Source organism: Rasamsonia emersonii (assembly GCF_000968595.1).
Source record: "Rasamsonia emersonii CBS 393.64 chromosome Unknown ctg1118621760583, whole genome shotgun sequence".
NCBI lineage: Eukaryota > Fungi > Ascomycota > Eurotiomycetes > Eurotiales > Trichocomaceae > Rasamsonia > Rasamsonia emersonii.
This window is the reverse complement of record NW_013562887.1, coordinates 753-25,332: the sequence shown is the minus strand read 5'-3', so window position 1 is coordinate 25,332 and position 24,580 is coordinate 753. Positions and strand designations below refer to the sequence as shown.

The following is a 24,580-nucleotide window of genomic DNA, read 5'->3' as shown; positions in this document are numbered from 1 at the left end:
AATGGCAACGAGTCTGCAAAGTATGGGAGAGGCTCAAATGTTTGTTCTTACCCCTCTGTACTGTACTGTACATACATAGACTCGGATCCGATAAGGTGCCGATTTGTGTTGCAATATGACGCCAGGAAGATTTGTCAATACAGCTAGCTATATGATGCTAACAGCAAGCTAAGAAGGCAAGACATTGATTTCTATCTAATTGAACCATTAGATTCTATCCATATATTGAGTTTATGGTGATAAGATATTATAAAGGTGATACTATTCGACTCAGTGTAAAATACTGGTTGAACTATGTTCCCTAGCAATACTGCCCTTTGCGTGGTAAGTGAAATAGTCAAAAGAGTACGATGGTTGGTATCTAGAATTCTAGATATAATCCGATACGATTCCTAGAATTGCTATAATAGCAAATTGTAAAGTCAAATAAAAGTGCTTACTCCAATAATGAATAATACCTAATACGTACTACCTATCTACCACCCCACACTCCCCACTGCGCCCACCGGTCGGTTACATCTCTGGATCCCCATTCCATTCCCAATTCCATCGAAAAGCGGGGTCGGATGTCTGTACCCGGGCGAGCTTTTCTACATTCGAGACAACGTATGTACCTGGGTAAGTAATAATAGGTATCTGTGTAATTCATTACCTATTCAACTGGAAAGGCAGAAAATTACGTGACTATTCCTGTTATTGTTAATATTGTGTTCTGTTGTATTTATATTTATTTAGTTCGGTTGGTTTAGACGAAATACGGTAGAGTGATATAACATACTACTTACTTCTCCTCACAAATATCTCTCTCATATATACACCATATACTACTCCATTCTATTATTCAATAAATATATTTCATTTCATTTTCTAAAATGACAGCAACCACAACCTCAACCCACAACACCACCACCACCTTCACCCTAGGCGACGACCAGCAAAAACAACGACAAGTCGCCGTAAGCGACACCCCGCACCGCATCATCATCCGCGACGAACCCGTCCCCCAGCCTTCAGGCACCCAGGTGCTAGTACGCATCGAAGCCAGCGGCGTGTGCGCGACAGACCTGCACCTCGTGCGGCGCTCGATACCCTATCTGACGCCCCAGGTCGCCGTCTGCGGGCACGAGGGCATCGGGCGCATCGTGCAGCTGGGGCCCGAGGTGAATGCGACGAAGTGGAAAGTCGGCGACCGCGTTGCCCATCGGTGGATCTACCGCGTGTGTCGCGAGTGTGAGCCCTGTAAGAGTGGGAATGAGCAGTTGTGTGATCGGCGGCAGTTGAGTGGGAAGGATGTTGAGGGGTGTTGGGCTGGTAGGTAGTCTTATTTCTGAGATATCATACCTATCTATCTCTTGAACCATACGTGATAATGCTGATGGTGGTTAGACTACACCCTCGTCGATAGCGAATACATGCTCCCCATCCCCGAGGAGGTGAAAGCGGCCGAAGCTGCGCCCATCCTGTGTGCAGGTGAGCGATTCTTCACAACTAGAGTCTAGAAATGTCACTGATCTCGCCTTTTGTTGCAGGGACGACTGTCTACCGGGCATTGAAATCAGCCCAGCTGGCGCCCGGGCAATGGGTCGCCATTGTCGGTGCCGGAGGGGGATTGGGTCATTTGTACGTGCAATACGCCCTATAACTCTGCATTTGTAAAATAAGTCATACTAATGACTGCCAGGGCCATCCAATACGCAAAAGCAAAAGGACTCAAAGTCCTCGGAATCGACGGGGGCGAAGACAAGGGCGCACTGTGCACCAAGTTGGGCGCTGACGCATTCGTCGATTTCACCAAGACGAAGGCACTTGGAAATAAACCCCTTCATTGCCATTTATTTTGCTGACGCAGTCTAGGACCTCACCGCCGACGTCATTCAAACCACCCAAGGCGGCGCCCACGGGGTCCTGGTGACCAGCTCCAGCCCCCGGGCGTATGAGCAGGCCTTGACATACGTTCGCAAGATGGGCGTCCTCATCTGCATTGGCATTAGTAAGTGTCGCCCCTAGCAATATTCTTTTTGATGATTGGTACTAACTGTCCTGTTTGTTCTGTAGCACCGCAAAAAATGACCTTCCCCATCGGCCCCGAATACTTCGTCGCAAAAGGCGTTCGCCTCACGGGTACCAGTACGGGCACCTTCACCGACACGCAGGAAGCACTCGAGTACCTGCGCACGGGACAGGTCAAGCCCATCGTCGTGGAGAAGAAGCTGGGCGAGATCCAGGAGTGCTTGGACCAGCTGGAGAAGGGGGATGCGGTGGGGAGGTTTGTTGTTGTTTTTTGAGTCTGCTCAGTCTAGATTGTATGTATGTACTGCAATGCATGTAATTGAGCATAGGCCATATGCCATGAATGAATTTGTGGATTCAAGATGAGATGTGGTCGTACATGGAGCTAGTACATGGCGTTATATCGAGGTGGTTACAGGCATATATGAATTACTAATCAACTGCACGAGGTCACATCGCTCGACGCATGTCAAAGAATAACAATGACAATGAAAAAATATCGCTCAATAATGCATTAAACACAACAATAATCATATTTCCAACAATACGACTTCAGGCGAAAGGCGAAAATGCGCCGGGACACCAGCTCAACGACCATGGATTCGTCATATCCGTGCCGGTTATGTCAGAAGGCATTTTCGCGAAGTGAGTTAAATAATAATAATAATCCTTGTGCATTCTGTCATATATATATAACAATAGGCTTTGTTTTCTATACCCGTGTTATTTATTAATTATTAATTAACATGACCTGCTTGTACGGTAGGAGACCTACGGGACCGCCACACGCGACGATGCACCAACACCTGGGGCAAGCCGCGGAAATCCAAGCGCAAGGCGTGTCTCAACTGCGTCAGGATGAAACTCAGATGCAGTCTTGATGTTCCGTCCTGCAAGAGGTGCTTGGCTAAAGGCATTGCTTGCGAGTATGAATCTGGTGTCAGGGCGCAGCGCCAGGTCTCCTGAAGGAACAGTTACTCTCGACGGCCATGTCAATGCCAATGGACTCTCGTTAATTTCACAGGATGGTAGCGAAACGGTCGCTGCGGTAGAACATTCACTTGATCTAGGGTCGCTATCGTCTGCTGCAGCGACTGCTACTACTACTCCCCCAGATCGGCTGTCTACGCTCAGTGTTCAGCCCGCTCTCCTACAGGAGACTCTCGATGGGTTTGACATTTCCCTGTCGCTGCCAGACGATATTCCGAGTTTGTTTGAAACGTCGCGAGAAGAGAATCAGAACCAGAATCCTCTGCCAACTCTGGAACCCACGTACGAGGGAGAACCCTCCGGGGCTTCCGATTCCCTCGCTGATCATCTGCCATTCGACAATGTGATACCTAACCCCATGAATGGAAATTCCCTACCGCTCAATTACAGCAATCTGGTGACGTACGGAGTCGGGATCAGCCGACTTCCCCCACATCCCACCGTCGAACAGCTCATCGAGTTTACGCGCAACTACCCCCGACAGATGCTCGACGTCGACTACTGGTCACCCTTTGTCCACCACGCTGCTCGCGCGGGGGCGTGGCAGAACCGCTGGCCGTCGCGCTCTCTTGCCTCGCAGCCAAGTACAGTGGCTTCCAGAACACGACGCGTTTTATCCACAAGCTGGGAGAACAGGAGAAGGCCCGGCTGATTGAGCAGTTTGTACGCCGATTACCATTGCTGGACATGGTCCGGTTCTAGGCTGATGATCGACTAACAGCCGCAGAATTTGCAATCGTTGAAGGATTCGCTGGCAAGCATCCATGCCATGTGCGTCCATCAGATATCCGGACTGCTGGACGACAACAAAGACGCGACGTCTGGTTCTCAATTCAATTCGGCGCAGTTGTATCAGCCGTATCTCCTGAAGGTTAGTCATATAGCCTGCCACAGTATCGACCATGGCGGTCAATTGACAGCAAACAGATGACGAGAAAGCCGTGGCAAGAGCATATGGCCATTCCGAAAGACCATTCCGATGAAGTCAGCTGGGAGAAGTGGCAGCTGGCCGAAACGCTCCGTCGAACCGTGCACCTCGTCAACGTGGTCAACAAGCTCGCCTGTTACACGGCCAAGGCGACTGCGCAGTTTTACGAACCGTTGGATGACAAGTTCATCCTCGATATTGCCCTCCCCGCGCCCGACGCCCTCTGGAAAGCCTGCACAGCGGCCGACCCGGGCACAAATCAGCGAGCAGAGTTGGGAGGGATTGACTCCGAGACGCGTACTCCAATCACCAGAATCCAGCAACCTCCTGTCCCTGTGTTCTGGCGGCAGTCATCCCGATTCGTCTGCAGAGTTGGCAAGACTGATCATGGCGTGCATCCAGTTGCATCCTCAGTAGAGTATCTGGGATTCAGATGAAATTCGTCAGGGCTTGCGCGTCGCTGTGTAGATTAGTGTAATCGGACCCGCGTCAGTGGCGCAGTCACGTGCCAGGTTCCCCGGACGCGGGCCGCGAGTCCCCGGTAATTAATTACTTCGTCGTCAAAGACACGAAATCAATCTCGCTCACCCAGCACGGCCTGCCGCTGAAGGTGACTGCATTTTGACATTCGAGACGGCTGTCTGGGTTCCCTGTGACCGCTGTCCGGCGCTCTCTCTCTTGTGTGACCGGTCACCCTCGCGCTGCAGGTCCGCTGGGCTGTACTCGTGGCCAAATCATGCCAGCCCCGTGAGGCTATCCTGCAGCCCAACAGCCACAGAATCCGCTCCTCCGCGCTGCAGTCCTTCGAATGACTCCTCCGATTCGTCGATTTGCGCATTCACTCTTTTCGCCTATCCCTCCTACGGTCATTGCTGCTTGGCAGGGCGCCCACGCCCTCTCCCTTGCCGCCTCTCAAAGGAATTCACCCCCAATCGATCCATCGTGGCCTCCGCTCCAGGAAACCCAGCCCTGTCGGGCCCGACTAAAGGGTCCACAGATTCAGACAGGTTGCTGAGGGATCATCAAGACCATCTAGATGACGAAGAAAACGACGAGATGGCCCTGTCGCGTCCGCCGCTGCATCGCCCAGGAGATGGCCGTTCACAACAGCCGTTGCTGAAAGATGAGCACCGTGGACGGCTCTCAAACACCTTTTCAGAGTCCTCCGAGCGAGGGTTGGCTCGACCAGGCTCTTCTCGCAGGTCGCATCTCCGGAGTCGAACGCCCGACTATGAGGCGAAGAACTCGACCCGCAGGAAATACATCTATGCGGCGTTCTTTTTGCTCCTGAGTCTGGTGAGCTTTGTCGTCCAGACCGAGACGGCCGTCTATATCCAGCATGAGCTCCACTGGGACAAACCATATGCAATGCTGTAAGTCGTGCTTTTCTTTTGTCTTTCTCCCCTAAACAGACACTCACGATTGTTAGCTACTTAACACATGGTTCATGGGTCCTCCTGTGGCCGATTCAGCTGGTCATCCTCCGGATCCAAAAGCGGACACTGTCCTGGGAAGCCTTCTGGCGCCGACACGTCTATCTGCTGCGCACAACGGCGCAGATGGTCGAGACGCAAGATCTGCATCTGACGTCGCGCGATTATCGCCGGTCGCCGGTCCCGTACATGCTGAAGACGACTGCGTTTGTTGCGATGGCGCTGACCATTGCGGGCGGCTCGTGGTATGTGGCCGTCAACATGACGACTCCCAGTGATCTGACCGCCATCTACAACTGCTCCGCCTTCTTTGCCTATGCGTTCTCGGTGCCTCTTCTGAACGAAAAGCCCCGGTTCGACAAGATCTTTTCGGTGGTGGTGGCCGTTGTGGGAGTCCTGGTGGTTGCGTATGGAGACTCGGGTGCCCCCGACGACACGGCTGGTCCGGGGTCCGAGGGGAAGCATGAGGCCGACAATCGGCTGCTGGGCAACATCATCATCGGGATCGGGAGTGTTTTATATGGCTTGTACGAGGTTCTGTACAAGAAATACGCGTGTCCGCCGGAGGGCACCAGCCCGGGCCGGAGCATGATTTTTGCGAACGCGGTGGGCAGCCTGCTCGGGTGCTTCACGCTGTTTGTCCTGTGGGTTCCGCTGCCGATTCTCCACGTGTTGGGTTGGGAGACGTTCCAGTGGCCGACCGGAGAGGCTGGGTGGATGATGCTGATTTCTGCCGCTGCCAATGCCAGTAAGCAAGACGGAATCCGAGTGATCTTCACCGATACTAATTTATTGCCTGATAGCCTTTTCTGGAGCGTTCCTTGTCCTGATCTCGCTCACCTCACCCGTCCTCTCGTCCGTCGCCGCTCTGTTGACCATCTTCCTCGTGGCTATCGTGGACTGGATGCTGACGGGCAAGCCACTGTCTGCCGCCGCCATCACGGGCGGCCTTCTCATCACTGTGGCGTTCTTGCTGCTGAGCTGGAGCACGTATCGCGAGTTAGACGAAGAGCGGCGACGACGGCTGGCGGACGAGGGGCCGGATTCGGAGAGCGACGAATAAACAGCGTCTTTCTTGTTTGATTCAACAGTCATGATCTATTAGAGAGCCTGGGCGGCTGCCTGTATATGCGATCTGCATCATCATCTTCTTCGACTTGTACAGTACATTATTCGGGTTTTATCTTGCTATGTCTCGGCTACATGTGTGGTATATACATGCATGGATGGATATCCATCAAATAATGTCTTATTCTGCTGCATTTGATGCAGTTATAGAGCGTGGCTGGTTGATAGACGGGTGGATAGAGGTGAAATTGAATAATAGACTGATTGCAGGACATCTAAATTTTGTCAAACTGTCCATAATTAAATAAATTATTCAATCGATCCATAAATCAATTAAAAAGAAAACTGCCATCTATCTCGTCTGATACATTAAGTATTAGATAGAGAAAGTGGATGCCTGGCTGTGACTGGAGGAGCCAGCTAAGCCTCATTGGGCGGTCGCATCCGCAACTCGCAACTCTCTGGCAGCCAGCACAAGCAAGCATCCATCAATCCCGGGGAAGCGCACCGCAACCCCTCAGCAGGAGAACTCACTCTTGTTTATTTCCCTTTCCCTTCATTCTTCCCATTTTTTTTCTTTTTCTTGTTACATGGTGGAATTCCCGATTCGTCGTCTAGGCTAGAATAAGAAAAACAAAACAAATTCAATTCACGAATCATGGCCGACGCGCCCATCGGTGAGTACTACTCATCCTTCCTTCCAATTACTTACTTGCTGTCCGCCCTGGCATCCTGCTGACACATCTCCAGTCCTCGACGGAGGAACCGGTTTCCTCAAGGTCGGATATGCGGCGCAGGTATGCTGCTTCCTCGTCGTCCGTCTGTATCGCTGTTCTGGTCTAATGTCATCGTCTTGCAGAACTTCCCCGAACACCAATTCCCCTCCATAGTGGGGCGCCCAATACTACGGTCCGAAGAGCAGGCTGGCGACATCGTGGTGAAGGATATCATGTGCGGCGATGAGGCGGCGGCTGCGCGGTCGATGCTGCAGATCAGCTATCCGGTAGGAACGGCGTGAGATATATACGTAGGTAGGTACTGGGTGCTGACTGCCGGCAGATGGAAAACGGCATCGTGAAGAAGTGGGATGATATGCAGCATCTGTGGAACTACACCTTCTACGAGAAGATGAAGATCGACCCGACCGGGCGCAAGATCCTCCTCACGGAGCCGCCCATGAACCCGCTCAAGAACCGCGAGCAGATGTGCGAGGTCATGCTGGAGGGCTACAACTTTGGCGGCGTCTACGTGGCGATTCAGGCCGTGCTGGCGCTGTACGCGCAGGGTGAGTTCGTCAGATATGCTTATTTGAAGGGGTTTGTGTCTGACTACATCAGGCCTGAGCAGCGGGGTTGTTGTCGATTCCGGCGACGGCGTCACGCACATCGTCCCCGTGTACGAATCGACCGTGCTGAACCATCACATCCGCCGACTCGACGTGGCGGGCCGCGACGTGACGCGGAATCTGATCGCGCTGCTGCTGCGCCGCGGGTACGCCCTCAACCGGACGGCCGACTTCGAGACGGTGCGGCAGATCAAGGAGAAGCTGTGCTACGTGTCGTACGACCTGGAGCTGGACAAGCGGCTCTCGGAGGACACGACGGTGCTGGTGGAATCGTACACGCTGCCCGACGGGCGCGTCATCCGGGTCGGCAGCGAGCGGTTCGAGGCGCCCGAGTGTCTGTTCCAGCCGCACCTGGTGGACGTGGACCAGCCGGGCATTGCGGAGCTGCTCTTCAACACGATTCAGGGGACTGATGTCGACGTGCGAAGCAGCTTGTACAAGGCGATCGTGCTGAGCGGGGGGAGCAGCATGTACCCGGGGCTGCCGTCGCGGCTGGAGAAGGAGCTGAAGCAGCTGTGGTTGACGCGGGTGCTGCAGGGGAATCCGGAGCGACTGAATGTAAGACAGTGTATTCGACAGAATATGCTGATGTATGCTGACGTCGTCCAGAAATTCAAAGTGCGCATCGAAGACCCGCCCCGACGAAGACACATGGTCTTTTTGGGCGGTGCCGTGCTGGCGAATCTGGTGAGCACCATCCACAAACTAATGAAGAATGAAGTCATGGCTAATATGTTTAGATCGCCGACAAGGAAGACATGTGGGTGACAAAGCAGGAATGGCAGGAGCAGGGACCGCGGGTGCTGTCGAAGCTGGGACCGCGATAAGCGGTTGTCATCGTCACCGTCATGTCGAGTCGAGTCGAGTCGTCGTTTCATGTCCATAGCATACCTGCTTAGCATAGCCTGAGACCCAATCGATTAGCGATACGTATGCCGTCGTCATTTTCTATCCATGATCATCTATCTATTCATGTATAGGTATGGCATAGGTGTAGATATATAAATCAAGTATCTAGAATTAGACTACCTAGGTACCTCCTGGTAGATAAATTATATCTATCGCTATTATCTATCTATCTATCTATATGTGAAGAAAATATACCAATCGGGACGGAGAATATCAGCAACATCTAAGAACAATAATAATCAAGGGGAAATAAACAATCCCCTCACACACGCAGTCACGTATATACCAACACACCCTGTCTCTTTCTCTTTTTTATTGTTTGTTTACTTCCCACCCTGCCTACTCTTCTCATTCCAAAACGCCAGTCCCGCCTTCTGCCTCAAAATCCCGTACATGGCACTACTGTCAAGACATTCACCCGCATACTCGCGCGCAGCGACCATGTTGTCCCTCGCAAGCTGCACACCAGGCAACTCGACGCCGCGCTCCTTGGCCATGCTGAGGGCGTGATTCGCGTCCTTGATGGCAAGCGAGACGCCGAAGCCGGGGCGCTCGGTGAGGGGAGGGGCGTAGGCGCCTGACGTCAGGCTGGAAACACCGTCAGAACCAGACCAAAATCTAGATCTAGTATCCTAGGGGAGACAGGGGTTTACTAACCGCTTCGAATAACCACCAGCAATCTGCCCAAACGCCTCACCAATCAACTCCTCCATCAGACCCGTCCCAAGACCCGTCTTCTCCGCAAACACCTGCGCCTCGCCCACCGTCTCCATCAGGCTGACAGTCACAATATTCCCCGCGATCTTCAGCAGAGAAGACTTGGTCGCGTCGTCCCCGCAGTCAATCACCTTCCTGCCCATGACGTCCTGGATGAGCGGCTTGATAGCGTCGCGCGTCGCCTGGTTGGCGCCTCCGAGCGCGAACACGAGTTTTCCCGCCGTCGCGACGGGGTTTCCGCCAAAGACAGGCGCCGCGAGGAAGGACGCTTCGTGCGCTTGAAGTTTTGACACAGCGGACGCGACCGTGTCAGGGTGCACAGTCGAGCAGTCGACGAAGATTTTCGACCGGAGGGATAGCCCTGACGAAGTAATAGAAGTGACGAGGTTGTCGAGGACCGCGTCGTTGGAGACCTGCAAACACATATAATCAGCAAGCACACCCTCAACCCCAACGCATGCTTAGTTAGTTGGTTAGGGGAGGGTTATACCATAGTAAAAATAATCCCACACTTATCAACAACCTTCTCAAAACTCGTCTCCGGAACACCGCCCAGCTCGCGCAAGGAATCGCCGCGCGACAGCGTCCGGTTGGAGAAGATGAGGTTCAGCGATTTTTTGGCTGAGAGGTGCCGCTGTAGGTTGGTGGCCATGGCGAGGCCCATTGATCCGAGGCCGTACTGGTGTCGTCAATCAGTAAATACTTTATTGGGACTGTGTTTGGATTGGGATGGATTGTACTCACCCAGCCGATTTGCGTTGCTGCCATGGTGGTGGTGGATGATTTCAATCAATTGATCGAACGATCACTCAGTCAGTCAATTAACTAGGAATTATTTGATCTGTCGTTCGCAGAATAATTAGCAGCTGCAGCTGGTGTAGAGTACCTATCTCTTATCTGGTGAGCAAAACTAATATAAAAAAAGAAAAGAAAAGAAAAGCTATCAGCAGAAGTATATAATACACCACTATGTTATGTCGTAAAGCGATTGAACGAGACGAATATGGAGATAATAATATAGTACAGGTAGGTACTCACCTCCAGAATTAATTAAAAAGTAAACCCCAACGAAGGAACGACAACAGCTCGGCTAGCTAGCCAGATAGGCAGATAGCTAGACAAGTAGATAGCTACCCCTCCTTGAGTCCGTAGGCAGGCAGGTAGGTATATAAATGAAGAAAGATAAAAAAATTACATTACACCGTACATGGACGGCTCGATGATATCACCGGCCCGGCACGGATTCCGTCAGCCAATGAAAAAAATCCAAAAAAATCATCCCGTCCTGTCACACTTCCAAGAATGATTAATATGACAGGCCGGTGAGGACGACGATTGGTTCGTTGGCAAATAGAAATACTCCGTAATGTCCACTTGGCTGTTTTAACGGGCGTCGGGCGGGTCCGGTGAGCCTTTCTTGGTGTCAGACTCTCAGTCATACACTCAGGGAGTACAGTCCTCCCGGCCGAAAGATAAGGATGATGATATCTATACTCCAATCCCCGTGTTTACTCCATATCTATCTACCTAAGGTATCTATCTACCTAGGTATCTAGGTATTTATCTATCTAGGTATCTAGCCAGAGATTATTAATATTGCAGGGATAGTATAGGTACCTACCTATCTACCTAGGTACAGTAAATTGGGGAAATTCAATTCCTGCTCAGGGAATCTAACATGATATTATTCACTGGAAATCGTACGGTAATAATATCTATGGATCTGATTGCATTGCGTTGCATTGCAGTGATGTTATTCTAATAAACACTTAAATCAAGGGAAGGAATAGAATAGATTAGAATGGCAATTTGATGGTTAATGAGGGAGGAATATTATTATCAAATCCATTTGGGGAGATTGGTATTCTTTCACCTGCCTATATGGTCGGGATATTTTCTGTAAACAGCCAGTCTCATACCGTTCTGAATTATGTGCATGGTTCCTGCTTATGTACAGTGCATAAAGAAAATAATCAATATAGATATAGTCATAGATAATGGATATAGATAGATATACTGACTGACAGGCATGAAGCCTGGCAGCATAACGAAGAAACGCTTATCGATATGCGCGAGATGGTGAACTTCGTGATCGTACCACCGGTGAAAATCAGTAAAAAAAAACCCCCGAGAAAGTAGAACCAAGAAGTCCGTATGTAATCACCAAGCAATGCAAATGCAACCGGGTATATAGATAATAGCAAACAGCAAGCAAACAGCAGAGGCAGATATCTGCAGGGTGGGCTACGGCTTGTCAGTTTTGATCCTCGTCACATCGACCAGCCCCGGATACGCCTCCGCAAACGCCGGCCCTAGCGACCAATTGTTCAGATCGCGAATATGCCGCTCAAACACCGGGTTGATGATCAGCTCGTCCGACTCGGTGTCGTGCAGCAGGCAGTCCGTCGGCTCGTGCGGCCAGTTGCACGACACGGTCCGCGAGTACGGGATGAACCAGTTCTCGAACGGATACTCGCGGTGCGTCAGCACGATCCGGTCGCGCATCTTGGGCCACAGCACATAGTCCACCCACGCCGGGTGCGGCGTGAACAGCTGCGCCGGCCGCGGCGTAATCCAGTCCGGCATCTCGTCGTAGTTCTTCTGCGTCGGCGAGATCTGCCACCGCATGAGCAAAAACATGTGGTACAGCACCCCGATCTGCTCTGGCAGCGTCGAGCAGTCCGGGAACGTCCGGATGATGTCCGTGAACAGCTTGCAGATCGCGTACGAGCACGGCGCGCTCTGCACCGGGTTCAGCAGTGACGACACGCAGGGGTACGGCAGTCCGACCAGCTGCGACTGCCGGAGTGCCCCCTCGGCCACCTCCCGTCGACGGTCCTGCAGAAAATTCAGCAAGATGACGTCCAGCGGACAGGTCGGCGGCATATTGCGCAGCGGCACCATGTACATGAGAGGCTGGTCCGCCACACTGGCCGGGTCGACGCGGAGGTTTGTTCCCGAGTCGCGGCGGACGCCGTTCACCTTGGTGATCTTGTGCCAGAGTGGGTGACTGCTGTCGACCAGGAAATTCAAGACAAACCTCTCCCCGGCATCATGCAACGACAGCTGCGGATCGATCGCGGTCCTCACCACGCTCAGCGGATCAGGTTTCGGCCAGACTCGAACCGCAGCCGCCGGAAGCGACGGTGAAGGCGTTTCCTCCACGCACGACGGCTCGAGAGAGACCGACTCCATGCTGACGGGCGTGTCATGATTCCGTTCTGTCACGGGCGATGGATGCGCCACTTCTGCCGGGGCAGTTGGCACGGTCAAGGCAGGATTTTCTTCTGTGTTGAACGTCAGCGAATCGACCGCCCGTCGCATCGACGTCTATCTATTCCATACCCCCCTTGACCACGATGGGGTGGATGAGATCCAACACCGCCGCCAGCCGGCGCTTGATCTCCGCATTTTCCGCCTGGACAGCCTCCTTCTCCGCGATGACCTTTTGCAGCTCCTGGTACGGCTGCGTCGAGGACAGTTCGCAGACCTTCCTCTCCAACGCCTCAATCTGAGCCTTGGTGCGCTCGCGGATGGCGCGCTGCGCCTGCCGGTCGTTTGCCCGTTTCCTGGCCAGCTGCTCGGGGGTCAGGTTGGCCACGCCCCGCGAACTGGCTCTGCTGCCCGATTTGCGTCCCTTGTCCTCTGCGGCCGGGGCGGGCGGCGATACGGCGGTTTCTGGCGACGTTGCGGCGCACGGCTGCGCATGGTCTGGTTGCGCCGGAGCAGGGATTGTGGGTTCGACCAGTCGGTACGAGGGCAGGGCATCGCTGGAGGGAGCTGGCATGGCCATACCAGCGTCACCTCCGGTTAGGATTCATGAGAGCGAGACAGTGGAGCCGCAGAATGTCGACGTGGCGAACAGCAGGCTGGTAGAGCGACAGTCGAACAGACAGCAGGACAGTCAGTCATGGAGAGATGGCAGCAACATTCGGTCAAAGAATGGCAGCGACAGGGGCGATGGACATGGTCGGTGTAGCGCAGCCAGTTTAGTCTGACAGTTGAACGGCGGATCTGCAGGCGGACCAGTTACCGCATTCGGAGTCAGCCATCCGATCTGATAAAGATAGTCATGGCAGAAGAAGCATATTGCATGCCTCTGTAAAGTTCCATGATCCATATGCACTGTCTTGTAGCTTAAAGGAAACTGACATAAAGCTCAGCTGTTATTCAGCTGACAAAGGGGCTACGAAAACCCTGTTTCTCCTTCGCAGGCAGAGATGTCCCCTTCGATCGCTGGGATTGGCATAGCCAGTTACCACGTAGTGTGGGAGACTAGCACTGGTCTTTGACTAGACTTGACCAGCCACAGGCGCCAAGTATTTCATGAATGGTATGCCCAAGAAAGACCGACCGCCTGGCTAGTGCAATCGAGTTAGTATGTTTCTGATGCCCTCGCGAACACCAGCAAACTAGAAAGCAGTATTGCAAGGGAATCAATAAGAGATATAAGATATAATAAGTGTAAATAGTAAAGTGCATAGGAGATTCTGCATAAATGACATGCTGGAATATCTCGTATAAACATATGCAGGCTCAAACCCATGTGAACCAGAGATAGACCCCTTTTGTGTACAGAATATCCCCAGGACACAGCTCTATCCCAGGTCGAGTGATACAGCACATGTATGTACGTCTGATGCTCTCATTCCAATGGAGACAACCAGAAAGGTGAATGCCCGGTGGTGTGAAGGATCAAAATGGCACATAACCCCAGCAGCAAGAAAATGCAACGAAACACACCCAACATGAGTTCATAACGCCATTTGCCGCAGTGTATGGGTAGTAGTAGTATAATATAGTGAATATAAGGAAGGAAGACACAAGGACATCGCCCAGGTATGGCATATGGCAGCTCTAATGAATCATATGGCCCATCTTTCCAATCTGTTGGCACGAGTCAGCAGATAATTCATCATCAAGTTTATCGTATCGTATTGATTGAACGGATCTGCACCCACCTTCGTTCGTAAATACCCCTCGATCTCGGCACTCCGGATCCCTCGCTTCCCACCGGTCCTCCATGCCAGCGGGATCATCGGCACTCGTTCCTTGACAATGACCTCCCGATTCGGCCCCTCCACCGCCCGAATCTTGTCCGGGTTGTTGGTCAGCAGCCGGATGCCCTCTGGATACGAATCCGCCCCGAGGCCCAGGTCGACTAGCATTGCCGTCGCCAGACCATAGCTCCGCGCGTCGGCCGGGTGTCGCAGGAGGAGATTGGCCTCCACCGTGTCCGACCCCAGGTCTTGCAGATTGTAGGCCTTCAGCTTCTCTCCCAGGCCAATGCCCCGGCCTTCCTGTCGCAGGTAGATGATCACTCCGCCCGGCGATTCGGACTTCTGGCTAGGGGAGGAGACTGCCCCTCCAGCAGCGGCGTTATCAATCTCATCGCCCTCTGATAGCAACTCCGGAGGCGTCGACATCAACCGTGCCGCCTCGTCCAGCTGCTCGCCGCAATCGCACCGCGCTGACCATGCTGTCTCACCGGTGTAGCACTCGGAATGGATCCTCACCAATGGTGCCTGACGTGGTTTGTTCTGATGGACTCCAGGTTGGGACAAATCTTCTGAGTCTGTCTGGTCTCCTGAATCCCCTTTCGATTGCAACCTCCTATAATATTCGTCATTGTCATACCGGCTATGAATTCGGCCGGGATGTAGCCTTCCCACGTATGCGCCCCGGATCATGCGGTCCATCTCCGTCTCGCCCGGGCGGACGCGGTCCAGACTGCGGGACCGTATGTTGTTCCCAAAGACAATGGCCAGGTGCTCCTTGTCGTCCACATCGTTCTTATAGAGGTGGAGGAACATCTCCGCGCCCGTCGTGGTCGGGATGCGGGCTCGCACGATACACTCGACATTGGGCAAGCGTTCGAGCAGTTTCGGCCCCTTGGTCGATCCAACTTTCTCTCGGTGGTCTATCAGGTCCTGCTGATGAATCCTGTCGTTCTGGGGAAGGGTCAACGTGCCTCCGGGCGTCGTGGGAGGGGTGAAGGTGGGGGAGATGATGGATTCGGGGAGGGCCGGCGTCGAGTCGTGTTCGTGCTCATTGTTGTGCGAAACAGGGCTTGTTCCCGACTCCGGCGATCGAGAGTCGACGCTTGTATCGAGCGAGAAGCCTTCGCCAGGGCGATTGGGATGGAGGGGTTGCGGCGCGAGGTACGGAGAAGCGTGCGACGGCAACTCCGCCATCTTTGCTGGGGCTCCCCCGCGGAGAGACACCAAACCAAGGCAGGGGACGATTGGTCTTGATCGATGCTGCCCTGGACGGCCCGGGAAGCGATATGAAGATGCCTGCGTGACGCTGGATCCAGCCAATTTGCAGCGCTTTCATGCGGGGATAGCATGCAGACTGCCGTGCTCAGCCTGCTTAGTCAGCGACCCCGGAAAAAGCCCGAGGCCTCGGGACGGAAGGCACGGCCGGTGATTCGTCGCGCCTGCCGACGCCGGAACGAGACAGAAGAATTCCCGGCAAGTTGGATTCGGCATCAATGACAATGCAATTTCTGTCTGCGTTTTACCAATACAGGCTAGAGCCTCGCTGTCTGTATGCGCATACATACAGTGGTAGACACATGCATGCAAACAATATCCCAGCCAGTCCAATTCCGAGTCCTTCTCCCTACTCCAAGCTCCAGTGTGTAGCGAAAATCGAAGGGTATCAGTCCCACACTCCCAAGAAAAAACACGTCCCAAGTCGCGATGCGTGAAAAGATATAGTATAGTAGCCTACTTCCCCGGAATATCCAGAACGAACCGTTTGTCCACCTCCATCTCCTTGTCGTCCTCCTCGCCCTCGAACTTCAGCCGGTAGACATCCTTCTTGGAGCCCATCACCTCGGCACGGTAAAATGTCGTCGTGTCCGGGTACCTGGCCAGCACCTGCTTGCCCACGGGAAACGAGGGCAAGGGCGCGCCGGGCTGGGGAATGGGAATCAAAGACGCCGCCGTTGTCCGATAGACGGCTCCCTGCTCCCCATTCTCATTGGGCTCCGGGTCCTGGACATCATACCTGTATGGAAATGAGCGTTAGTAGTGGAATCCCCGTGGGCAAGGAGAACACGGTATACCGTTTCTTATGCCCTTCTCCCGAAATCCCCTTGATGATGCATTGAATGCCCTCACCCTCGACGCCTTGCTTGTTCTTGTTGTGCTTGAAAACCACTTCGGCGCCAATGAAGAACTGTCCGCTCCGCTCCGCAGGGGTGCCTTTGGCGCCTTCGGCACCCTCCTCCACTTTGACGGAGACACCGTCCCGGCCATCGCGGGTGTGCGCGCTCGAGACGCTCGAGCTGCGTTGCGTGCTGCCCTTGACTCGATTGAGTTTATCTGATAGAACCGAGTTAGACGGGCGTGGCGCAGGGATGGCAGAGCCATCCGTCTCAGCATATATCTTACTGGATTTGGGAATGGACGCAGCCCGACTCAAGGGCGCCTCCGCTTCTGAGGCCGACCGGAGCGCAGTCAGAAGACCCAGGTTCTTGATCACGTCGCAGGGCTCCTCCTGCAAGATGGCCTTTTCCTCCTCACTCAGCTTCAGCAGCTGGCGATACCAACTGTCCAGTTGGTTGTACTCGCTTAGTGTTGGTCCTGTTGGGCGTTAGCATGATATCCTGGCACGATGTTTGACGACAATGATGGAAATAGGCCGTATTCAGGAGGAAAAGACCAGGTTTGTACAAAATAACAATCTCGAGTTAGGTGGCCAAGCCAAATCCAATTCACTGTACTCTCCCAATGCAACAAATTCAACAAGAGTCAAGGAGTAATCGACAGGCCACATGACAGAAATTGCCGTTCAACACAAGTAATTGCCGGTTGAGGGACATGTGCAAACAGATATACTTACTATTGCCCTCTCTTGCAATCTTCTCGTTCAGACTGGCAATCTGCTCACTAAGGGCTCTCTGCTTGTCGTTCTTCTCCTTGGCCTTGCGCAGGTCCTGGATGATCTTGTTCCACATGTCTGTCTCCTCGTTCGCCGCCAGGCCGTTATCCCGGCTGGTGGGAGGGCCCCTAGGACGATTGCGCGACATGACGGCCGCCTCTTTGCCAACGGACGCAAACGCGGAATGGGCCTGCCCTGTCGCGGAGAGATGAAGAAGCTTGCGCTTAGCAATATCCAGTGCCTCCCACTCAAACGCGGAGACCAGCTCACAATGGGCACTGCGAGTCCGGGGACCAGCAGACTGGGGAGGAGCAGACGGGGGATTCTTCTTGGACGCCTTCCCTTTCACTCGAACAGGACCATCTCGGGGGGCACTGCCCTGCAGACCACACACAGACACAGACACGGCGCGACCGCCAATCGTCGAGACCTGCAGACCGAGAGGGAGCTCGTCTTCCCCCTTCGGGAGGCTGCGAATGCCGGTGTGGCTGGGGCTGGGGATGGCGGTGGCGGATGCACGTGTGGCGCGTGTGGCTGGGGCGGCGGAGGACTGCCCGTTCCTGCCATTGTTGCCATTGTCGCCCATGTCGCTATTGTTCCGCCGCTCCTTCCCTCGCCGGCTCCGGTGCCTGTCCCGATTCGGCATGGTAGGGCTGAGGGCTGAGGGCTCAGGGCTCAGGGCTCAGGGCCGCACGCGTCAGGCTGGGCGATCACGGGACGGATGCGGACGTCACACGTGCGGGATCGGCCAGCGCGGGCGGAGAGAAGGGCGGGGAAAGGCGGGCCCGACAGTGGTCGAGAATTATATTGCAGTCCCCCTGCTCGAGAGTGTGTCAACCGCGATTGAGACGAAAAAAAGCACTCAGAAATCCCTTCGTCTCTTCGTTAGCGTCTGCTTGGTGGAAAACGCTTCGTGAGCTCTGCTGGTTGCTCTGTTTACTGCCTGTGTTGTTGTCTTCAAGAGGGGCAATTTGTCAACAACACGCCGGACTCCGCCACCACAATGCAGGTCCCGTTGCTTCGTTTGCAATGCGGTAAGCATCGCCAACGACATCATGTGGGCATTGACGGGGCTAAGATTTTGCGCTTCCGACAGGCGTCAACAGCTACGATTGGGGTAAGATCATCTGGCCTCGAGCTGCGACAGGTGTGCCAGCTAAAACATCGACGTAGGCAAGATTGGCCAGCAGTCCGCTGCCGCCAAATATGCTGCTGCCAGCGCCAGTGCAGATTTTTCAATTGAAGCAGACAGGCCCTATGCAGAGGTAGGGTTGATCCAACTGTACTGGTCCCTCATCTGACCTAACACGTCTACACAGCTATGGATGGGCACGCATCCCTCGCTTCCATCCAAAGACCTCGAAACGCAGCGGACGCTGCTAGATCTCGTCCAAGACAACCAGGCCCTGATAGGTTCGGAGATCACGCAGCGATACGGCTCAAAGCTCCCCTTCCTCTTCAAGGTCCTGTCGATCAAGAAAGCTCTCAGCATCCAAGCACACCCCAACAAGAAACTCGCCGAAGAGCTGCACGCGAAAGATCCGAGGAATTATCCTGGTGAGCTCGACTTTCTACATTTTATGTATACAGGTGTTAATGCTGGGAATAGATGACAACCACAAGCCGGAGATGACGATCGCCATCACTCCCTTCGAGGGGCTCTGTGGCTTCCGGCCCCTGGGGGAGATCTTGCACTTCCTCAACACCGTCAAGCCACTGCGAACCCTGGTTGGCAACCAAGCGGCCAATGACTTCGAGCAGATCGTGAAAGGGTCTGAGGATTCCCAGGACCCGGCCGTGGTGGAGAAGAATAAGGACGCGCTGCGAGCGATATTCACGTCGCTGATGCAATCACCACAGGAGAGCATCGAGGCGGCGGCCAAGGAACTGGTCGCCGAGGCGGAGAATTCGCCGTCAACCTTTGCGGTGTCGCCAGACTCGGAGACGAACCCCGCCAATGCCTCTGACCTCGCAGAACTCGTGGTGCGGCTGAACGGGCAGTTCCCGAACGACATCGGTCTGTTCGTGCTGTTCTTCTTGAACTACGTCAAGCTCGCGCCCGGCGAGGCCATGTTCTTGAAGGCGGACGACATCCACGCGTACATCTCGGGCGACATCATCGAGTGCATGGCGTCGTCGGACAACGTGGTTCGGGCGGGGTTCACGCCCAAGTTCAAGGACGTGGCGACGCTGACGCAGATGCTGACGTACTCGTACGCGCCCATCGACGAGCAGAAGATGGAGCCGGCAGAGTATCCGTACGCGACGTTGAACATGGCCGCCTGGACGAGCGGGTCGAGCGTGGTGCTGTACGACCCGCCCATCGAGGAGTTCAGCGTTCTGAAGACGGACCTGAACCAGCCGGGGGCCAAGGCGACCTTTGAAGCGATCCCAGGGCCCAGCATCGTCATCTGCACGCGAGGACGGGGGAAGATCACCGTCGGGCCCAAGACGGAGGAGGTGAGAGAGGGATATGTGTTCTTCGTGGGGGCCGGAGCGGAGTGTATCATTGAGAATACGGGTAGCGGCGAGGGCGAGGAGGAGGAGGAGGTGTTTACCACGTTCAAGGCGTTCTGCGAGTTGGAAAGCCACGAACTGCCGAATGGTCATTGATTGCACATCAACCTATCATGACGCGTTCAGATATCCGCGAGCATAGCTAGAGAAGATAAAATTATAATAGTAATAAGACATAAAAGAGAGACATAAAAGATACAGATGCTATCAATATTATCGATCTCTCAGGAAAGTAATATAAGCCCATAATACGATTTTCTCCAAGCAGTGTAATATAGATCTCACCCTCTGTGCACATCCAGTAAATGCCATACACAGTGGCATACCATACGAAAGGCCAGGTTAAATCTTCGATCGAGATCAGTATAAAGTGTGCTGCTCTATCCCATTGTTACACAGACAGAAATACACATAGAGAGATAGATAGCTGCAATACCATCCAACCGGTGTTCCTTCCATTCATTCAGGAAAGAAAATGACTTTAAAGTTCATTATTAGGCTTTATATAAATCCATCAATTGAGGAAAATGAATGTATCATCTCAGGTATGATACTGCTGAGTCTGAGTCCTGACTCCAGCAGATAGATATCTGGTCTTTGAATTACAGAAGTTTTAGGAACGAACGGACGAACGAACGAACAATGGGTACGGAGTATTCTTGCTCAGATAGCAAGAAGGTCGGACCTTTAGCAGGAAAACGCAGCTCAGTTCAGCCCAGATTCATCAGCTGATACGGACAGAATTTATTTAGGTACATAGTATGTATGTACATACATATAGGTAAATGGAATTGGAGGAATATCCATGTCTTTTTTTTCCTCTGCCTTCTCTTCGCAAAATCCTGTTAATGGTTCTTTTTAGAGATATCCTCTCTCAGTTGACTACAGTGCTAGCACCCTGGACATGGCCACGATAAATGCATCCAGTTCAGAGGATTTGAAAACAGCTACTTTTTTTTCTCAGACATGGCAACCATGTTCTTCGATCTGCTGATCATCACCGTTGCCAATCGTGCGAACCTTTTTGTGTATGTACATGTACAGTACAGTACAAAACAGTAAAAACAACCAGTACTCCGTACACATAGTGCAGAGGTATCGACGTATGAGCCAGCTTAGAACCCACAACACCACTCCACTAGTTGCTATCCTCGCCGTCGCCTCGTGGAAGAAGGTCAGTTCTTGCGATAGCTTACGGATCAGAAGTATTCCGCGTGATACATGTAAGGAGATCTCGCCGTTAGTCATGTGTCAGAGAAAAAAAAATAAAAGGAATATTTTCTGGCTGTCGAGACGATTCTAGACTTCGCTGCTCTGACCTAATCATCCTGCCCCCCCCCCCCCCAGACGAGAGAATGAGTATGCAGCGTGCAGTCGAGTCGACAGGAATGACGGTACAATCCAACCCACAAGTTCCAGTCGAGTAATTGGCTCTCTAGACTAGAATATGCTTCATCTTGTAGAACTAGTGGAAAAAGAAGCAAGCTGAAATGAGATCGACCTGCTGCTATGTAAACAGCAAGCAGTCTATTATAAACTCGTTGGATGAATGGCAACATCCCTCTCCTGTCGACATGTCGTTTCCGATCGCCAACAATTTGTAATGAAAGCATTGCAACAGCGATATTATATTGTGTTGAGACCCTGTCCATGTCCAAGCCATGATATCTATCTATTATCTATCATCAAGGATATCCATTCAGCCTGTGCTGCGCGTCTGTCCTAGAATCTAAACTGGAATAACCATGATGACCTCCAGGCCATGAAGAAAGGAATCTCTTCAGGATTATATGAGCTTTTGCATGCTTCTGTTGGACAAATACATGCATAGCTTGCTTGCATTTTATGCAAGATTCTAATTCTAGTTCGATGGGAAAATAGAAGTAGAAGATCCTCTCCTGATCTGATTGAGCGATATATCTGTGTATAGTACTATATGGCAGTTTCCAGTTGTAAGTGATTTTACCTGAGAGATTCACAATATATATTCTATTTATTTTATTTTCTTTGTTCTTTTTTTTTCTCCACTATAATTTGGAAATCTTACCTTGGTTGCTATTTATGATTTTATTTCTATTTGAAGTTGTTTCTGAACGAGTCAAGGAATTAGTTTTAAAAGAACCTGTGAATGAACTTGTGAAGCCCAATGTTAGTAGTTAGTTACGTTGGACAAAAAGAAAGATGGACCAAACCTCCCAAAAACTTAGGTTTATACTTTAGTCAGAGTATTTATGTTACTATTGTCTTATTGTCTTGTCGCCGTTCAATCTTATCAATTATGGAGTAATATAGCAGGCGTGCTAGTTCCTAACAAAAAATATATTGTTCTTGTCGTCTGGTTTTACTTTTAACTATCGCTACGGAGCATATTCCCTGCTATATTATCCAGTACTACATTCCTTGCTAATATAAGTATGTCATAATGTTACCATCTGAGACAAGCTACTAACTAATGCATCTGCGTATACAAACTAGTATACTATCATAGTCAGTCCCTCGCTAATATATACTCCGGAGTACAATCACACTCTACTCAATATTTAGTGTATGTACTCGGTAAAACCCCCATGGAATCGAATCCTTTGCTGATCCTTCACTGAAATAACTACCCATTCGTCCGCAAGCCGGAGGAAAATTTACCCCACACTAATATGTAATCCCTGCCAATAATCCATACCTGACTGTTAGGGCCAGGGGATTTTCCCGTTGCAAAACGGTTTTCCGACTAGACAATGACAGGGGGCTGAATCCTGGATGGATATTCTTGTCAACGGGCCGACGACCCGCTGCCGCTAGGGTTTTTAGGCTTATCTTTAGCTTCCCGCCCTCTTCAAGTATGCGTACCTAGTTAATCACTGTCATTAATTGGGAATTCGGGATTGTCCTGGTCAGTTCAACATGATTGTGCTGATTCTTTGCAAATTTCTCATCTGAAGTGTTACAGAATATGAGAATAGTTTTCCTGTCAGGCCTGTCGGTACCATATGGGTCTTAGAGACCTAAAAATAACCTACCTATCAAGTATTAGGCTTACAAATTATATCCTTGCGGAATTTGAAATGCTTTTCTGGCCTTATCTATCCTTACCAAGACAGATATCTTAAAGCATGCTGCATATAGTTATACCGAGTAAAACAGTCTGTCGTATTAATTATGTTATGAAGTAATATTCTGATTAGTATTTGCATTTCAGCTCAAACCTATAGTTACCTTTCGCTGCCATTTCTTACTGTATCCTTGCAATAGAACTTACAAAGTTCATCGTATGTCTTTGTCTGCGTTATAGATCTTATTAATTATTCATCATTAACTAGTCCTTGGTCAATATCTAATATTTCTCTTTCTGTTCTTGTCTATATACATTAAGTGATGCTTCTTAGCGGCCCAAGCTAAATTTCCAGCTGAATTCGCCAGCTGAATCATCAGCTGCACCAGCTGTATCGATCCCAGCAATGCTGACACCCAGCCTCTCTGCACACCTTCCTAAGGAGATCTAGTGCCAAGCAATCCACCTGCAGAGCAGTGAGATGTGGTCATAATCAGGCTGATTGCCTCGCAAGAAAAGATTTTCTCCGTAAGTCATCGAATCATATTGACATCTCACATCACCTATCAGCAAGGAATGTATGCGTATTTCTAACTAGCGTGTATATTCTTTTCATGATTCTGATCTTGACTTCCCGAAAACATTTGTCGTCTTAAAGTTTAGTCTTCAGCTCTCGTTTTGGTCAGGAGGAAATAATGGATCGATCATCTTTGCTGTTTTAGAGTCGACGAAAAGAGTGGAACAAAAAACAAGGGAAAAAAAAAACAAAGATTAACAGAAAATTCAGTCTTGATCTTATTCTTGGCCCATGGACCTGATGAGTATGCTGTATATGCCAATAATAGATCTACTTGTTATTGCTATTTTTTAAAGCCGCAAATATATATATCTCGTACTAACATGACCTCAAAAAAAATAAATTCATGTGGATTATACCGTACATAAGAGTCCACTTCCCAACTAGATCCCAAGTCTAACAATCGTAAAATAAAAAAAATAAAATAAAAAAAATAATGGTAAGAATTATATCTGGACCGACTGTGTCCTGGACAATATGAGACGGAAGTAAACCATCAGAAAATGACATTATAGATAGAAATTGATTAAGAGGGCAACTCCTATGCATCATACATATACCCCCTAACCATGGTATCCAGTGGACAAAAATGCATATGCGCCTTTTCATTCGCAGTGATGCGAATTGTCAGACGAAAGACGATAACTAGAACTCTTGGTATGGATGACATGAAGAAACTGCGATAATTAGAGAGGGGAAAAAAAAGAGCTGATGATTAGCTTCTATCTCTTTCCTCCTTTCCTTTGTCTCCAGCACGTAATATTTTGCTTGCCTTGACAGGTGAGATAACTATTATATAGTACCTCCTAGGTAGGACTCGTAAGTAGTGTTGACGAATACTGCAACTACGATATTGTATCTAATCTAGATACTAGAGACCAACACACTCGTTGACTTTTATCATATAGATACATTGTTACTCTGCGGACAGAGATATGTCCAATAAGTACCTTGTACTCTCAGCGTCTATATATTACATTATATCTTTTGTATTCTTAGGAGAGCTCCCGGAGCTGTGCTCATTCCTTCAATGAGTGACATTCGTGGATGTTTGATACCTACATACATACCTAGCATGTGTAAATAATATCATCAAGGTTGGCGAGGAACTTGCTCCCAATACCATCACCAAAGGTTCAAACATATACTC

The 24,580-nt window shown here is 51.1% G+C and overlaps 9 protein-coding genes across 9 annotated transcripts; 4 read left to right on the top strand and 5 right to left on the bottom strand.

The window, feature by feature from the left end:
- Window positions 1–872: 872 nt before the first annotated feature.
- Window positions 873–2,376, top strand: T310_7750 (Alcohol dehydrogenase; the record flags this gene model as incomplete). The annotated part of the gene is made up of 7 exons (XM_013469469.1): window positions 873–1,311; window positions 1,387–1,470; window positions 1,530–1,620; window positions 1,682–1,781; window positions 1,855–1,990; window positions 2,056–2,266; window positions 2,340–2,376. The coding sequence occupies 7 exons, from the start codon at window positions 873–875 to the stop codon at window positions 2,374–2,376; spliced, it is 1,098 nt and encodes a 365-aa protein (XP_013324923.1).
- Window positions 2,377–2,890: 514 nt separating this feature from the next.
- Window positions 2,891–6,424, top strand: T310_7749 (DUF6 domain protein; the record flags this gene model as incomplete). The annotated part of the gene is made up of 6 exons (XM_013469468.1): window positions 2,891–3,584; window positions 3,813–3,871; window positions 3,928–4,346; window positions 4,495–5,301; window positions 5,358–6,109; window positions 6,165–6,424. The coding sequence occupies 6 exons, from the start codon at window positions 2,891–2,893 to the stop codon at window positions 6,422–6,424; spliced, it is 2,991 nt and encodes a 996-aa protein (XP_013324922.1).
- Window positions 6,425–7,087: 663 nt separating this feature from the next.
- Window positions 7,088–8,779, top strand: T310_7748 (Arp2/3 complex subunit; the record flags this gene model as incomplete). Its single annotated transcript, XM_013469467.1, has 8 exons — window positions 7,088–7,106; window positions 7,180–7,226; window positions 7,289–7,432; window positions 7,489–7,714; window positions 7,767–8,332; window positions 8,384–8,461; window positions 8,515–8,534; window positions 8,755–8,779. 8 exons carry the CDS (start codon window positions 7,088–7,090, stop codon window positions 8,777–8,779), a joined length of 1,125 nt encoding a protein of 374 aa, XP_013324921.1.
- Window positions 8,780–9,006: 227 nt separating this feature from the next.
- T310_7747 (NAD binding domain of 6-phosphogluconate dehydrogenase) lies at window positions 9,007–10,168 on the bottom strand (the record flags this gene model as incomplete). Its single annotated transcript, XM_013469466.1, has 4 exons — window positions 9,007–9,301; window positions 9,341–9,813; window positions 9,891–10,079; window positions 10,145–10,168. 4 exons carry the CDS (start codon window positions 10,166–10,168, stop codon window positions 9,007–9,009), a joined length of 981 nt encoding a protein of 326 aa, XP_013324920.1.
- Window positions 10,169–11,644: 1,476 nt separating this feature from the next.
- On the bottom strand, window positions 11,645–13,193 carry T310_7746 (BZIP transcription factor; the record flags this gene model as incomplete). Its single annotated transcript, XM_013469465.1, has 2 exons — window positions 11,645–12,687; window positions 12,746–13,193. The coding sequence occupies 2 exons, from the start codon at window positions 13,191–13,193 to the stop codon at window positions 11,645–11,647; spliced, it is 1,491 nt and encodes a 496-aa protein (XP_013324919.1).
- A 1,064-nt stretch (window positions 13,194–14,257) lies between these two features.
- On the bottom strand, window positions 14,258–15,594 carry T310_7745 (GTP cyclohydrolase II; the record flags this gene model as incomplete). Its single annotated transcript, XM_013469464.1, has 2 exons — window positions 14,258–14,287; window positions 14,362–15,594. The coding sequence occupies 2 exons, from the start codon at window positions 15,592–15,594 to the stop codon at window positions 14,258–14,260; spliced, it is 1,263 nt and encodes a 420-aa protein (XP_013324918.1).
- Window positions 15,595–16,131: 537 nt separating this feature from the next.
- Window positions 16,132–17,876, bottom strand: T310_7744 (SAGA complex component; the record flags this gene model as incomplete). The annotated part of the gene is made up of 3 exons (XM_013469463.1): window positions 16,132–16,414; window positions 16,473–16,992; window positions 17,252–17,876. 3 exons carry the CDS (start codon window positions 17,874–17,876, stop codon window positions 16,132–16,134), a joined length of 1,428 nt encoding a protein of 475 aa, XP_013324917.1.
- Window positions 17,877–18,293: 417 nt separating this feature from the next.
- Window positions 18,294–19,903, top strand: T310_7743 (Mannose-6-phosphate isomerase; the record flags this gene model as incomplete). Its single annotated transcript, XM_013469462.1, has 4 exons — window positions 18,294–18,324; window positions 18,464–18,555; window positions 18,610–18,847; window positions 18,900–19,903. 4 exons carry the CDS (start codon window positions 18,294–18,296, stop codon window positions 19,901–19,903), a joined length of 1,365 nt encoding a protein of 454 aa, XP_013324916.1.
- A 1,589-nt stretch (window positions 19,904–21,492) lies between these two features.
- T310_7742 (uncharacterized protein) lies at window positions 21,493–23,069 on the bottom strand (the record flags this gene model as incomplete). The annotated part of the gene is made up of 5 exons (XM_013469461.1): window positions 21,493–21,773; window positions 21,855–21,880; window positions 22,485–22,599; window positions 22,842–22,884; window positions 23,061–23,069. The coding sequence occupies 5 exons, from the start codon at window positions 23,067–23,069 to the stop codon at window positions 21,493–21,495; spliced, it is 474 nt and encodes a 157-aa protein (XP_013324915.1).
- Between the last annotated feature and the right edge of the window lie 1,511 nt (window positions 23,070–24,580).